We start from the raw sequence: 14812 nt of genomic DNA, 5'->3' as shown, positions 1-14812 counted from the left end.
TATTCCCTGGCTTGTGGTAAGATACTTTTACTGCCAATGCAAAGAGTCTGTACTATTGTATGACCCACTTATGTTTTTGCCTGTCAGACAGTCCCTACATATTAAGAGAAAAAAGTGTATGAGGAAATAAAAAGCCGTTGTCTTTTCACACATGGCTAATTAATGATCTTCAACATCTAGCTGGAGAGAGCACTAACACACCACAAGATTAAGAAGCTGCTATGACATCTGCAACAGAGAGTTAACGGTTTCCCCTACCATTGTGAAAGTTGGAAACACTGCTCTCAGCAAAGTCCAAGCAAAACACAGAGTTACTGATTAGTAAGTAGGTTGGATACAGGCATGATTGATCTGAAAATGATAGTGTTTGCCATTTCAGGTGTAGGATTAGACATAGGAGGAATTTTGGTGCTGAAAAAAAAAAGGTGGGGGGAAAGGATACTTCTAGGAAAGTGATTTTGTTCTAGGATGAAATTTCTGAACTGCATCTCATCACAGTTAACTGTTTAGCTTCTGTGTTTATGAATTTCTGTGGGTTCTGAATTCCAAAGGCTAACTTGCAAACAATGTTGGTACTTTTTGTCTTAGGAAAAAAAAAAAGGTGTTTTTGAATGCAAGACAAATGATGGCGTTAATTGAAACAGTGACTATTTGCAATAATATTGTGTTAATGTGCTTCAGATGGCACAGCAAATAGGTAGTTTAATAGTTAGTCACCACAGTGGAAGAGAATGGTTTGGGTTTTTTGTTCCACACTATGGCTGCCTTACTGCCTGCCTTGCTAGGGCTTGCAAGCAGCTGAAGACAGGAAAGGAGTCAGACCACCAGTTTCAGCAAAGGCTGAAACAGTAAAAGGCTGGAGAGCTCTGTGCAGGCAAACCTCATGAAGTTTAGTATGGACAAGTGCAGGGTCCTACATCTGGGGAGGAATAACAACATGCATCAGTACAGATTAGGGGCTGCCCTGCTGGAAAGCAGCTCCATGGAAAAAGACCTTGGAGTGCTGGTGGACAGAGCAAAGCTTACAGAGCTGTGCTACTTCAGTATCCAGGCTTCCTTCCACAACACTGATTGAACCGTTAACAGTAAACACTGTGCAGGTAACTGTGTCCCCTATTGTGTGTTGCCTATAGGTCCTGCTGTGATATGTTTCTTACTAGGTTTTGCAGATGGCCGAGTGTGCACAGGTGGAGCTGACCTTGGTAGATTTGCTGGCTTTGTAATGATACATCAACTCTTCCCCCAGCCCCCCGCCCCCCCTGGCTTTAGTGGTGCAGTGGGCTGCAATGCCATTCTAAGCAGAAACTTCTTTTCATGAGGCTGCTTTTTCATGAGCTATCTTGTGTGTATGTATGTATATATGTATGCCACAGTAATCATAGTGAATATGTAATAGAGCTGAGAAACAGTTTAGGTTAAAACATTCAAAATATGTTCCTCTATTACCATGATGAAATAAACTGTTTCTAATTTTTTGGGGTTTAGAAGATTTTTTTGAGCCTCACCAGGACGGAAGCTACTGCAGGAAGATATCATGAAGCAGGAAAGGATGATGGGCAAGGAGAAATGGGTAAACTGAGAAGAGGTGAAAGCTGGAGGGTAGTGTGGCAAGTAGAGCCTTTAGTGTGGCCTGAAGACTTGCTGAAATATTAGAAAGTAAGGCTCACCCCAGAGAGACTTAAAAGGAAAATGAAGTGTTCTAAATACTCAGTAGAAAAGTGGTGGGTATGAGGTTGGGAAGCTCTTGGTGAGATGATTGTAAACTAACCTTACTGCCGCAGATTGCATTCAGCTTCCCAGTGTGAGTTAGTGCCTGAATTTCCCTTTGGGACACACAGTGCTCATTTATTCTGTTTTCTGATTGTCCTACAGCTGTGGTAGGGAAAACAATGTAAATAACCAAGGAAGGAACATACATTATTCTGCAGACCATGGACTTCTAGCCTGTCTTATGAGCTGAGTCAAATATTACTAGAAACTGGGCCCTTAAGGATGGTCATATTTTGGTAGTTACCCATCTGCCCTTAATTAGGCAGCATACGGTGTGCCAGTACTTAAGCTTTGCTCAGTACAAACTACTGTGGTAAGAAATCTTGATGAGGCTTTTAGAAAGGATCTACCTGAAAGGAAATAGTGACTTCTGGCTAGAAAGAAGAGGTAAGGTTCTCGCTTGGATGTATTGCTTCTATATGTTATTTTTAGTGAAGAGGAAAGGAGAGCAAGTAATAAAAATAATCGGATTGTGTTTCCCATAGTAGCACAGTGAAAGATACCCAGCTCTTCTTAGTGGGCGCTGTGATAATTGCATTGGAGTTATTAACCTGGAGATCTGGCAGACAGTGTCTAATGCATTTCTGTATGTAGTCATCGTAAAACTAGTTGATTTCTTTAACAGACTGAAACTATCCCTTATTTTCCTAATATCAATGGTGACTTGATGCTAAGATGATTTATGACTGAAATTCTTACCTCTCTCTCTCTTGTTCTGAGAAAAACAGATTATTATAATTTAAAGATACTGGTTTAGAATTAAAATGGGAATCAAGGATGCTGCTGCTAGGGTCATGGCATAGCATTAAATTCGTACCTGCATCGTTAGCGATTCAAAGGTTCTCATCTGAGTAACTGAGTAGGCACAGAACTTCTTTCTGATGATTCTCATGTTCTTCTTGCTTCAGATTATGTTATGACAATAAAATTAGAGTGAAAGATAAATTATTCAGAAATCATGGATGTACAATAAAGATGAGACCAATATGAGTTGGGATATAGAACTTTTTAGCACCACAGCAGTATATCACATCAGAATATATTAACAGCTTTTGGAAACTTATAGCATAAAAATCTTCAAAATCAATTGAAAACTTATTTCAAAGAATACGATTTCTTAGAAATGAATAAAAATAAATGGAGTGGGGAAGAGAGTTACACAAGCAGTTACTGAGACAAGCTGAAATAGAGAGAAAGTCAAACCAAGTGAAGAAAAATTGGGAAAACTGATGCCCTTTCTGTTACTGACTGAGCAATAAGGCAATTTTTTTTCTAGCTGGAAATAATGTGTTTTTATATGGCTGGTGGACTAAGCTGAATTAATTGGTGTGAATAAGACCTTAATACTAACTTTTCTTATTTCACCTTTGTAAAACAGAAACTTAAGAAAATTGTAGGTGGTGAAAAGCAGGCATTTTGATGTGCCATGAAAAAGTTTTTAGCCTTGCCTGTAAGCTATAAAATCCTGTTAGAGGCTTGTTATTAATCCAGATGGACTTGGGCTCCTGTCCTGTGATTTGATAGTAAATCATTTAAGGTAAAGTTGCAGTTTGTTCAGTAAGAGAGATAAATCACAGCTTCTCTCTTGAGATTGTACCAGCGTGTTGGTCAAAGCATAATAATAATGGTGGTGAATCAATTAAGAAGGGGGGGGGAATTAACAGCACTATCATATACTATGATACTGTGCATTAGTGGAGTGAAATATGAAGGTTTTAAGTGCTGTGATTTTCAAGACATTTGAAGTCTTCACTGTAATTTATACTGTTAGGTCATGATAAGTTAACAATAGGAAAGCTGACAAGTGACAAAATATGTTATTATACCATATGGTATTGTTAAGGGGTGCTTTTCATGTTTCTGCTATGAAGTTAACAGCACTCTTAAGAGTGATTAATCCTCTCTTTTGAGTAATATCTATCTCATGAGAATGCACAGTATTTATTAACCTACAAAATACCTTAACTTTATTGTGTTCTTTAAAAAAATCCTTTGAGATTTGTTTTAAGAGACAATGGATTTTAGTAACAAATATATTTGGGCATAGAAGATGGTAACACTGAAATATACTGTAGCAGTAGCATGAAGATCAGGGGTGTATTTTTGTTTCTACTGGACATGTAATAAATCCATGAAGCATCTTCAGGAGAAATATCTGCTGATCTTTCTGTGAAAGACATATGGCTGTTTGGGTTTTCTGAGTGGTGCTGTTCTCAGCTGTCTCTCTCACACATAGTCAGGAATTGTCGCTCAGAAAGTAGCATTTTAATGTGTGGTAGTAGTTCTTTATGTTGGGGAGAACAGGTCAATGCACACAGCTAGGAGTGCTGAACGTTTCCAGTGACATGTGATGGAGTTGTACTTCTTTAAAAATTGAAGATCCAGCATACATTTTGATAATGGAATAATGGAGACTCCCCACCTCAACTATCAGCTCTGTTTAAGGCCATTAGGGTTCAGAATATTTAGAGCAGAGCAACTGGGCGTAACAGCCTACATTCAACATCTGTCGTGCTGGAAGCCATTAGTGTTCAATTGCATTCTATTGTTTTTGGATTATTCAACCTCATTTCATTGTCATTGCTTCTGCTAGGGATTAATCAGCTGTTTACAACTCCAGCAAGTTTTGGAGTCATCATGAAAACAATTGAGCTATAGTTCTAAATAAATATACAGTATTCACTCTCTAATGAAAAAAGTTACTAATTTATGAATGCTGGTAACAATTTAATTAAGTTTGAAATCAATACGGATAATAAATCATTGTGGCAGAGCATCTGTTTTGTTTTTTACCTTTTGTATTACTGTATGATATTTCCTTCTAAGTTTATGTAGATAATTGTTTTGCTAATACCAGTACAGTAAAAGAAAGACGTTTTGATTGTGGGGTGTGGGGGTGTGTATAGTGGCTCCTCTATCATTACAACCAGTAGTAGAAATGATCTCTTAATCCAGCAAGCAGTTGTCAGGTTTTCTTCACATCTTCTTTTATTTTTTTTTTTTATTTGGAGGTATTACTAAAAAGACACACTTCTAAAAAACATTCAGATGAAATACATGCATATACTTTAATGTGGTGTGTTACAAAGGGCAGTCTTCAGGAAGTTTGTGTATTTGCATGTTTTTGTGTCTGAATCACAACCTGTCAAAACATTTTATTAGTCATTATTAGAGAAATCCATAGATATATTTAAACTGTTTAAGTAGACTAAAGTTATTTTAATGACATTGGATTTACTGACAGGTTGAATACACAATCCCCACTTTTCTCAAGCACTTTTCTCTGCAATGTTGTGTACTTTACACAGTATTAAAATTGTGAGTGCTGATGGATTTTCAATAATTTGAATCTACTTATTTTGGTACCATATAGAGCAAACCTGTAGTGTTCGTGGCCATATAGCATTCAGCTAATCCTCCTCTGTTTCATTAGAACAGTTCATCCTTACCATGTAAGCAGACTTTGCACGTTCTAATGTACAAATATTACAATGCACAGAGATTTTTTTTCCCACTGAGTTGCAACAGATTATCTATTGAAAGGATCTTTTGCTTAACTGCCCAGAGTCTTGTGGGGCCAGCCAGACACTACTCCAGATGGCAAGTTGTTAGGGCCGGACAGAATGGCTTTGGAAGACTTCTTAACAGATGAAGGCTGTAATGTTCAGATTTTACTGTTTTGTTTGGGTTTTTTTCCCCCTGTAGTTCCCATGGTGGGAAGGTGCTGGGATGGAAGCAGAGTGCTGCCCGCCCACCTGCTACCACCTGTTTAGCTTTTGCAGTTTCTATAAAGGCTCCCGTTGTCTGCAAGACACAGGCATTGCGTGCCGGCAGGAGCCAAGCAAGGAGAGATTGCTGTTACCAAGCTGCGTCTGCAGATCACAACAGTTTGTCAGTTCAGAATTCTCTCCTGAGCTGGATCACAGCTTCTCTTACTTGAAATGGTCATCTGGAGCTGATGCCTCTTTAATCTGTTAAGATCTTTTTTGGATTAAATGGACCATTTTCTTCAATGACACACATTTTGAGAATGGAGGTTTCGTTGATTTCTATGTCTTTGAGTTTAAAGACATTAAAAGAATGAAAGAATAAGACATTAAAAATTCTTTAGTCTTTCTTTAAGCCATAAGAAGCAATCTTCAGATATTAAAAAACAGAAGATTTTTTTTTTTTTTTTAAATTTTTGATGCTAAGAAAAATATCCTATTGTTGATATCTGGAAACAGGTTGAAAAGCTACACAGGCTACTCACATGAGTGCTTGCCCTGCCACTTTTTAGGTACCTGATTTCTAAAAGGTCATCTTTAGTTTTTGTGAAAGTGAAGCTGCATCAAACATGAAAACCTGTAAATCCAGTCGCTTGGATTCAGGCATAGAACCAGACATCCAGTGCAGAAGCGGGACAGACTGCATCGTGAAGTGCAGTTCAGAGAGGATGGAGAATGCTGCCAAGAGAAGACTGGCTGCCAATGCCAGGGAGAGGAGACGGATGCAAGGGCTGAACACAGCCTTTGATCGGTTGAGGAAGGTGGTTCCACAGTGGGGCCAAGATAAGAAGCTGTCCAAGTATGAAACCCTGCAGATGGCTTTGAGTTACATCATGGCTCTCACTAGAATACTTGCCGAAGCTGAAAGATACAGTAGTGAAAGAGAATGGCTTACCCTTCACTGTGAACACTTCCATCCAGAGAGCTACCACCATTACACGGGACAAAAAATGTCAGCAGACAGTGATGCTTACGCCCAGCGAATATTCAGCTATCACCCTGAACATTTTCAAATAGCTAATTAGAACTTTTTGCCAACTGAGAATATGCAGCAGGCCAGATGTGTTATTTAATAATTAGCAAGAATATTAATCTGCTTGAATAAGGTAATATTTGCATTATAACAGCTCATTCTTGTTTGCATTTTACACTAATTTTACCAAAAAAATTTGCTTTGAGAACTTTAAATCAAAATGCATTTAACAAGATTTAATTTATTTAATGCTGATGGAAAGCATATTATTAATTTGAAATCTGTCTGCTAATTGCTTCCTAGTTCATCTAGTTCATTTGATTCTTCTGATACCTAAGTTTGGGCGGTTTGGGGTTTTTGTCACTGCAGTGAATCATGACAAAATTTTCTGCAGATGATGGGCGAAACTGACCTATGGTGTACCTGAAGGGACTAACACCAGAAGTGAACTTCATTACATGGTTTTATTTTTATGTCAGCTTTAAAGTGATTCTTTGGTTTGCTTTAAACTAAATGGCTACCACGGAAAAAGTTTTCTAATGTATTGGAGTTCTAGTCCTCAGAGAACTAACTTTCTTAAACTTTGTAAGTTTGATGTATGGATTGCAAGGTTGTGTAGGTTTGCTTTAATCCAATTTATGGTGTCTCTTGTATGCTCGAAAAAGAGCTGGTTTCAAGTCATAAAAAGAATGTTTTTATTTTCAATGGCTGTGATTATCTACCATAAATGAAAATGCTTGTGTGAAAACAATCTAAGCTTTTTTGTAGACTTTAAATGTTTGGATTTTATTTTTTATGTTATCTGGAAACAACAGGTTTTGTTAATCATAAATAAAATGTTTTCTATGATACATCCTCACCAACTACCTCAAATTCCTGTTGTAGGAATTACTAGTGGCTTTCCCGCCCCAAATGTTACACCACTTCCATTGTAATCCTAGCAGTTTTGTGTGCAGAAGAATCAGCTAGCAAATGATGCTTGCTTCCCAGTTAGAGTAAGAAGTGTTTGATGTACCCTCTGAAAACCTGCCTTTAAAGGCGAGAGTTTGGTTAAAAGTTACAGAGCATTCTTGCAAAGCAGATGAGTACCTTTCAGCCCTGATGATGCCCCGAATGGGCTCTTGTTAGGTTCTTTCATTTGTGGAGGGTAGAGCAATCTGGGTAGAACAGCAAGATTGGGAAGGTCAGAAAATGAGTAAAAGCAGGACAGCTGGAGAAGCAGATGTTCTTTTAGCAGGATGTAGAGTCTGCAAGAGTTCGATTGCCTCTGTCTGTTGTGATGGTGGCAGCCTATGAAGCTGAGGGGTACTTCTGCTAGTGCTGCTGTGGCGACTTACCAGAAACAAGCCCTTGCTAACATTAGCTGAGGGAGAAAGATAAAAGGAGAAAAGGAGCTGCTGTCTCAAAACAGCTGCTGGTGGGTTTCCAGCAGGGAAGGCTAGTGGGTTCCCTGCTGGCTGCTGCCATGTCTTATATTTTAGAGTTCTTTCAAATGACAAATGAGTAGCTTTGATAGGAGTTATTTTCAACAACTGAGCAGCTTTCAGTGCAAAACAAAAGCATCAGTAGGAACTAAGCCCTGTTTAGGGGTAGAGGGACCCTGCAGCAGTATGAATTCATACAAAGATCTGACTTCACTGTCTGCCTTCCCTGCGACCCCTTGCTGATGTTTTGCCCTCAGTTATCCTTGTGCAGACTAGTATGTTTCCCAAGGTAGGAACTGGACTGTTGGACTGGGATAGACTCTCAGGCTAGGTTAAGTACATAGAGATAATCTGACCAATTCTCTCATTTAAATACTGGCATTTGGGAATGCTTTTGAATGTATATTTTAGCCTCACTAAAGAAATCGGTGTTCATTATTAAAATGTGTGCTTTCCTTATGAATTACATTAGATCTTTGTCAGAAAACAGAAAATGGATTCACCCTTCTGGGAATATGAACTCATGGTACTCACCAATTTCTACAAAGAAGTTTATTGTTGTCCATCCTATAGCTGACTTAACACTGAATATTACTCATCATTAAGTGGCAAGTTTGCGTATGTACTAACAATTAATACAGTCCTTAAATAGCGATGCTATGATTCTATGTGCTATCTTATGCCAATTTCTTCACTGTGAACCTGAGGCAGACATTGCCTCACCTGCTCTGCCACCAGAGTAGTGGGTTTTCCATTCTGAAATGGGAATATGATGCAAATAAATTGTGTGATTATATGCTGGGGAAGACTTGGCTCAGTGAGACCCCAGCTGGACCACTGTGTCCAGTCTAGTGCCCCCCGCATAAGAGGGACAAGGAACTGCTGGAGTGGGTGCAGAGGAGGTCACAAAAATGTTCAGAAGGCTGGAGAATCTCCTTTGTGGGGACAGGCTGAGAGAGCTGGGGCAGCCTTCCAGTACTTGAAGGGCGCTACAAGAAAGCTGGGGAACAACTTTTTACAAGGGCTTGTAGTGACAGGATGAGGGGCAATGGCATTGATCTTGAGGAAAGGAGATTTAGACTGGAGATTAGGAAGAAATTCTTCCCCATGAGGGTGGTGAGACACTGGAACAGTTTGCCCAGGCAGGTTGTGGATGCCTCTTCCCTGGAGGTGTTCAAGGCCAGGTTGGATGAGGCCTTGAGCAACCTGGTCTAGTGGGAGGCGTCTCTGCCTATGGCAGAGAAGTTGGAATTAGATGATCTTTAAGGTTCCTTCCAACCTGTCTGTGAAAGATAACTTTCTAAACCAAAAGCATAAATGTTAGAGCAGTGTCCAGGAACTGATGTGTTTCTGCACTACTGGCAGAATTTTTTTTTGGACATGATATTGCAGTTCATAAATAATTTACATAAAAGTACTTAACATCCATTCCTCTTCTGATTTTGTTTCTTTCATGTAGCATTGTAATTTATAGTCTGCTGCATATGATAATACATATAATTGTAAAAATAATGGATTAGTATGCAGTGAATTATTAGATGATTGTAAGCTCCCAGAAAGAGGAACAAACCAACAGAACACAAAGTATCTATGGTCATGTTACCAAAAATTACTAAGAATTGAAACTGAAGTGCTAAAAAGTACTTGAATGCAGGACGTAACTTGTGAACACTTTGTAAATCAGGTCATTGCATCAATCTCTGCTGCTGAATAATATGATGAGATTTATAATCCCCCTTGTCTTGTATTTGGTCATGCTAGTGGGAGGTGAGTGTTTTACTGTTGTTATATAATGCTGTAATATTTTTGTTTCTTGGGAGAGTGCAGCGTTGGGCTGGAAGTTGGGATTTCCATTTCCCTATTGTACTGAAGGCGGCAGAGTAAGTTCTTTGTAGTGTGTTGACAGCTGTCTGTGTATTGATGATCTGTCAAAGCATTTCAGGGAGCAAACTTGGATAAGGGGAAGTTTAATAATTAAAAATTGTTTCTGAAGGCAGTCTGAAAAGTAGGTGTTATCCATTATCTCACACTCAGTTATTCAGGAAGTCATTGGCTTATTCTTATTGCTTTTCTTTACAAGTATTTTATTGACACTTTGTGACACGTAAACTTGATCGTTTAACTCAAGTTTGATTACTGCTACCAAATATTTTTTTCCTGTTGGCTTCTTGGTGCTTGTCAGGTAATGGCTGTGACCCTTCTTCTGCACTAGACTTTACTGCTATGGGGTTTTGAAATGTTGTAAATAATTACCACTTTCAGTGGGCCTTCCACTGGAAGCAGAACCTTAGATGCTCAGAGCTTAGTGTGTTCTTAGTGACTGAGTTTTGTCTCTTCCTAAACTATTTGTCCCACTGAACAGCAGTTCAAACCTGAAATCCTTCTATTGGTAGTATCAGTACATTGTAATTTTAGAACTACACTATTGTAGAGACATTGGGGATGAGAAGTGCTGGCAGCTTTAAATATTTATTGCATGCTACACACATACTTGCTTCACTATTGAAATTCAGTGTGAAATGCTAATGAACTGCTTGTGGGAGATTAACCTTATTCTTCTAAAAGGATTAGGCTGCAGGGTTTTTTTTTCAAAGTAGCTTCAGACACTCTGCTTCTATGATTCTTTGAATCATATTACCCTGCTTTGACAAGGTAACAAGAATTATTTCTGAACTCATTACTGAAGTGAAATTTTAAGTCATTACATTCACTGTTCAGTGGCTGAAAGAAGATCTAGGGTGGCATGTTCCACAAATACATGTTAGTAATTAAAAGTCAGTGGTTTCTTCCTGTCTAAGTATTGAGGTCATCAGTGAGTAGGCACTGGCATGTTTTACATCTTCAATTCATTCCAATTTTTTAGGCTTCTACTTTCTATCTCACCATTTATAAGGTATTTAGGTCACAGTCCATCTTGTGTTATACACATAGCCAGGGCAAAGCTCAGTTGTTGACTGGAATCCCTAAATGGTGCTAAAGTACAAATTCTGAAAAATAAAAATGTTGCTAAGCTTTGTTATCACCTTGTAAAGTTAAAGATAGTACAACCTCTTCATGTGGGGAAGCACGAGAATCATTGAATATTTCAGTATTTAGCTACATTTCCTATACCTTGTTAAGAACTTTCCTGGTGAATTCTTCGTGCTAGTCCCTACTGTGATGTGATTCACTAGGCACAAATTGAAAAAATCCCACGATTTCCCAGTCAAAATGTTGATTTTCCAAGCTAAGCTTTTGTCTTAAGATGAGCCTGCTTATACCTAGGTTTCCAGCTGTTTAAGCCAAGCAACGTAGATGCAGCTTTCTGTAGGTTAGGAGTGAAATGTATCTATATTGTAAACATTCAATGAGAATTTACAGAACTACTTCTTTTTGTCTCTAAATATGTTCAGCTGTTCTCTCTCTACAAAATAACCAGGGAAACCCCAAGTGCACTGAGAATGAAGACATATTTATTCATTGAAGAAGCAGCCCAGTGTTTTCTCTACAGATATCTCTGAACAAACATGCATTTCTTCTGGTATTTGGGCAGTTTTAAAATGGTGCTTTACGTTTTAAACTTTAGTTACATGTCAAGAAAATGTAGCTTTAAAAGCCCCAAAGAAACCCCAGGTAGAATATTTAAATATGTTTTCTACCAAAGAGTACATTTCAATATTGTCTATTTTCTTTCTAACTTGCTTAGAAATTGTTATGTAAAATGTGTCTTATATGGCATTTGCTTTAAATGCCTGTCTGTGTAACTGGAAGGAATGAGAAGTTCATTTTGGGTGGCTTTCTGCAGCCTGGAGTGCACAGTCTTTATATTTGTTTTTAAATTTCAGAACATCTTCAGTATTTTTCCATTTCTTTACAAAGCTGTGTTGCCTGCTACTAGTGGATTGTGTGATCCTATCGGTTGGGCAATTTTTGAATGCAATTTCCCACACATATAAATGGAGAATTCCACTTAAATTCACAGGACATATGGCCCAAGATTTCTTTTTATTATGCAATAAATGGTTCTTCATATCTGTAGTGAACTTGAAGTATAAAGAAATTAATAAAAGCAGCTTGTGTCACTCAGAGGAAATCATAAAGAACTGCTTTAGGTCATGGAGCCATAGCTGAGCTAAAACATTGTCTTTGACCCAGCAGGCACAGAAGTACATAGATACCAAACCAGGTGGAAATGGAGAAACATGGTTACATGGGCAAGCGAAGTCAGTACAGTGAATGTAATCATAAAGTCATCATAGAATCCTAGAATAGGTTAGGTTGGAAGGGACCTTAGAGGTCATCTCCTCTAACCTCCCTGCCATGGGCAGGGATGCCTCTCAACTAGACTTGGCTGCTCAAGGCCCCTTCCAACGTCATCTTGAACACCCCCGCAGAGGAGGAATCCTCCCTGGGCAGCCAGTTCCAGAGTCTCACCATCCTTGTACTGAAAAACTTCTTCCTAAGATCCAGTCTAAACCTACTCTCCCTCAGCTTCAAACCATTCCCTCTTGTCCTGTCACTAGACACCCTTCTGAAAAGTCCCTCTCTAGCCTTCGTAGAGGACCCATTCAGGTATTGGAAGGCAGCTCTAAGGTCCCCCCAGAGTCTTCTCCAGGCTGAACAACCCCAGCTCCCTCAGCCTATCCTAATAGCAGAGTTGTTTGAGCCCTTGGATCATCTTTGTGGCCCTCCTCTGGACTTGCTCCAACAGCTCTGTGTCCTTCTTATGATGGGGACACCAGAACAGGACGCAGTATTTGAGGAGTGGTTTCACAAGGGAAGAATCACCTCTCTTGATCTGCTGGCCACACTCCTCTTGATGCAGTGTAATGAGGCATAGCCTTTTTTTCCTCTCTTCTGTATCTGAGCTATAAAGATCCAACTTCCTTCAAGTGCTGGGTTTGCATCTGCTGCTCATTTAAAATGAGTTCCTGAATCTGCCGATGGACCCTTATATAAAGAATATGCTAAATCATTCAAGCTGAAGACTAGTGTAAAAGTGAAATTACTTGTGGTTTGTATGTTTGATTTGCCATCACCCAATTTTCACTTGTTCAGTGCTGGATACACAGGTAAAGATTGAAAAAATGAGTCCTCTGTGCTGGATCTGCAGTGCCCTACTGTATAGAGAAACTTCCACGAGCATTGGTCTGGACCTAGTTAACGTATTTTGGCGGGAATGTGTGGGCTAGTGTTTTCTTTGCATATGTCATTTTTCTAAGTTAGATTTTTAAATCAGAAAAAAACAAAGTCTAAAAAAAGGGTAACTGCTATTTTTTTCTTTTCATCTCTGACTTGGATCAGGACTTCATTGCATTGTCTGGCCATGCTGAAAGTGGTAAGAACTGCTAGAAAATAATGTCCAAAGACAGCAGTAATTTAAGGATGAAGAAAGCCATCTTAGATATTCACAGATTCTAAGTGCTGTGAGGTATTAATATAATTACAGAGATGTTAAATGTACTTCAGTCAGCAGTAAGTGTTGTCACTTTACACCTTCCGTGGCACTTCCATTAGAATGCCTTATTTATTACTATTAGTTGCAGTAGGGTTTTTAGTTGTTTGCACATAATTGCTGCTTAACTTCACAAATTTTGTTGATTGAAGGCACATTCTCTGTCTTTATATTAAACACCACACCTGTTATTATTTCCTAAATGATGGCAAAATGTAAATTCCACCAGGTCATAATTCTTTTTCTGTAAAAAATGAGCTAGATGGTAGAGGTACTTTTCTTGTAGTCACATTAAACATTAGGAAAAAGAGAGTGGGATTTAAAAACTGTAAAGTTACAAGCTTAGTATCATTGTGTTTAAAGACAAAGGATCACTAAGGAGAAAAAAATATGAAGCAAATGTGGAAAAGTTTCAGCTAGAGGCTGTAGAGAACATGCTTCAGATAGCAGGGCTGTTGGTTTCCTGTATTAGCATCCTATGCATGTGCCCTGTGCCTTACTTTATGAATTCTTACACCATGAGTACACAGTTCATGGAATACTCACACACACACACACACATATAAATATAGGGAGTATACATCTAAACAAAATGCTAGATTATCTAGTCTTGAGTTCAAAAGTCCAAGATTATCTGGCATAATAATATATAAAAATGAGTTACATCTTTTCTTTTCCACTTGTGCTTGTGATTATCTGATGTGTGTTTTAAGAATTACATTCAAGGTCTTGTTGTTTACCCTCATTCAGGATTGTGGTTATTGTAATATTAATGTTTTCACTGGCAGTGGTCCAGCTAAACATCATCCATCCTTAGTATGGCTTGCTACAGTACAGGAGCTTTAATCCAAGCAGTAGAAGTGCTATTGGCTTTTAGGTGCTGAAAACTATGCTTACTATGTAATTCTTAGCAAACTACACAGTACTGAATTTATTGCACAACACTCCATACCACAATTATTATCCTGCAGTAAAATAACACAAAAGTCTCGTATGCTATGTTATTTGCAACGTTTGCAGGAGCAATACACTTAATTACAAACAAGTTGCTTGTAAACCTTGAGCATCTTGACTTGTACCTGGTTTTTATTATTTTTTTATTTATTTCATCCCCCAGTTCTAGTATCTCTGCAGGTGTCACCAGAATAAATGTTTGTTTTTCAAAGTTCTTCACTCTCCACCACCCTTTGGCTTGGGGATGAAAATAGTATGGGGCTTTCTGTAGTTGGGAAGGCAGAAAGAATGTCGAGTCCTTGACCAGTGAGGTTTGCATACCAGCTGCCACCAGGTCGAAACTTTATTGGCTGTGGAATTTGACGGTGCCACTGAGCTGAAGCAACAGAAACAGAACAGGCTATGTAAACTGCTAGCTAAATCAGTGAAACAACAAAAGTCAATACACACATTATCCTTGAAAAGAGCACAGCATTGTTGTTCCCTGGTT

At 38.6% G+C, this 14812-nt stretch overlaps 2 protein-coding genes across 2 annotated transcripts in view; one reads left to right on the top strand and one right to left on the bottom strand.

Moving 5' to 3' along the window:
- The first annotated feature begins 5992 nt into the window (after nt 1-5992).
- On the top strand, nt 5993-7554 carry ATOH7 (atonal bHLH transcription factor 7). The gene has a single exon (XM_054174718.1). The coding sequence runs from the start codon at nt 6107-6109 to the stop codon at nt 6560-6562; it is 456 nt and encodes a 151-aa protein (XP_054030693.1). The 5' UTR covers nt 5993-6106; the 3' UTR covers nt 6563-7554.
- A 6904-nt stretch (nt 7555-14458) lies between these two features.
- Nucleotides 14459-14812, bottom strand: part of MYPN (myopalladin) — a 54837-nt gene continuing 54483 nt past the window's right edge. Inside the window, exon 20 of the mRNA XM_009907128.2 lies at nt 14459-14698. Coding sequence (XP_009905430.2) covers nt 14529-14698 — 170 coding nt within the window. The 3' untranslated portion in view covers nt 14459-14528. The remainder of the gene's footprint in view (nt 14699-14812) is intronic.

Source organism: Dryobates pubescens, chromosome 30 (genome assembly GCF_014839835.1).
Source record: "Dryobates pubescens isolate bDryPub1 chromosome 30, bDryPub1.pri, whole genome shotgun sequence".
Taxonomy (NCBI): Eukaryota; Metazoa; Chordata; class Aves; order Piciformes; family Picidae; genus Dryobates; species Dryobates pubescens.
This window is presented reverse-complemented; position numbering and strand designations above follow the sequence as displayed.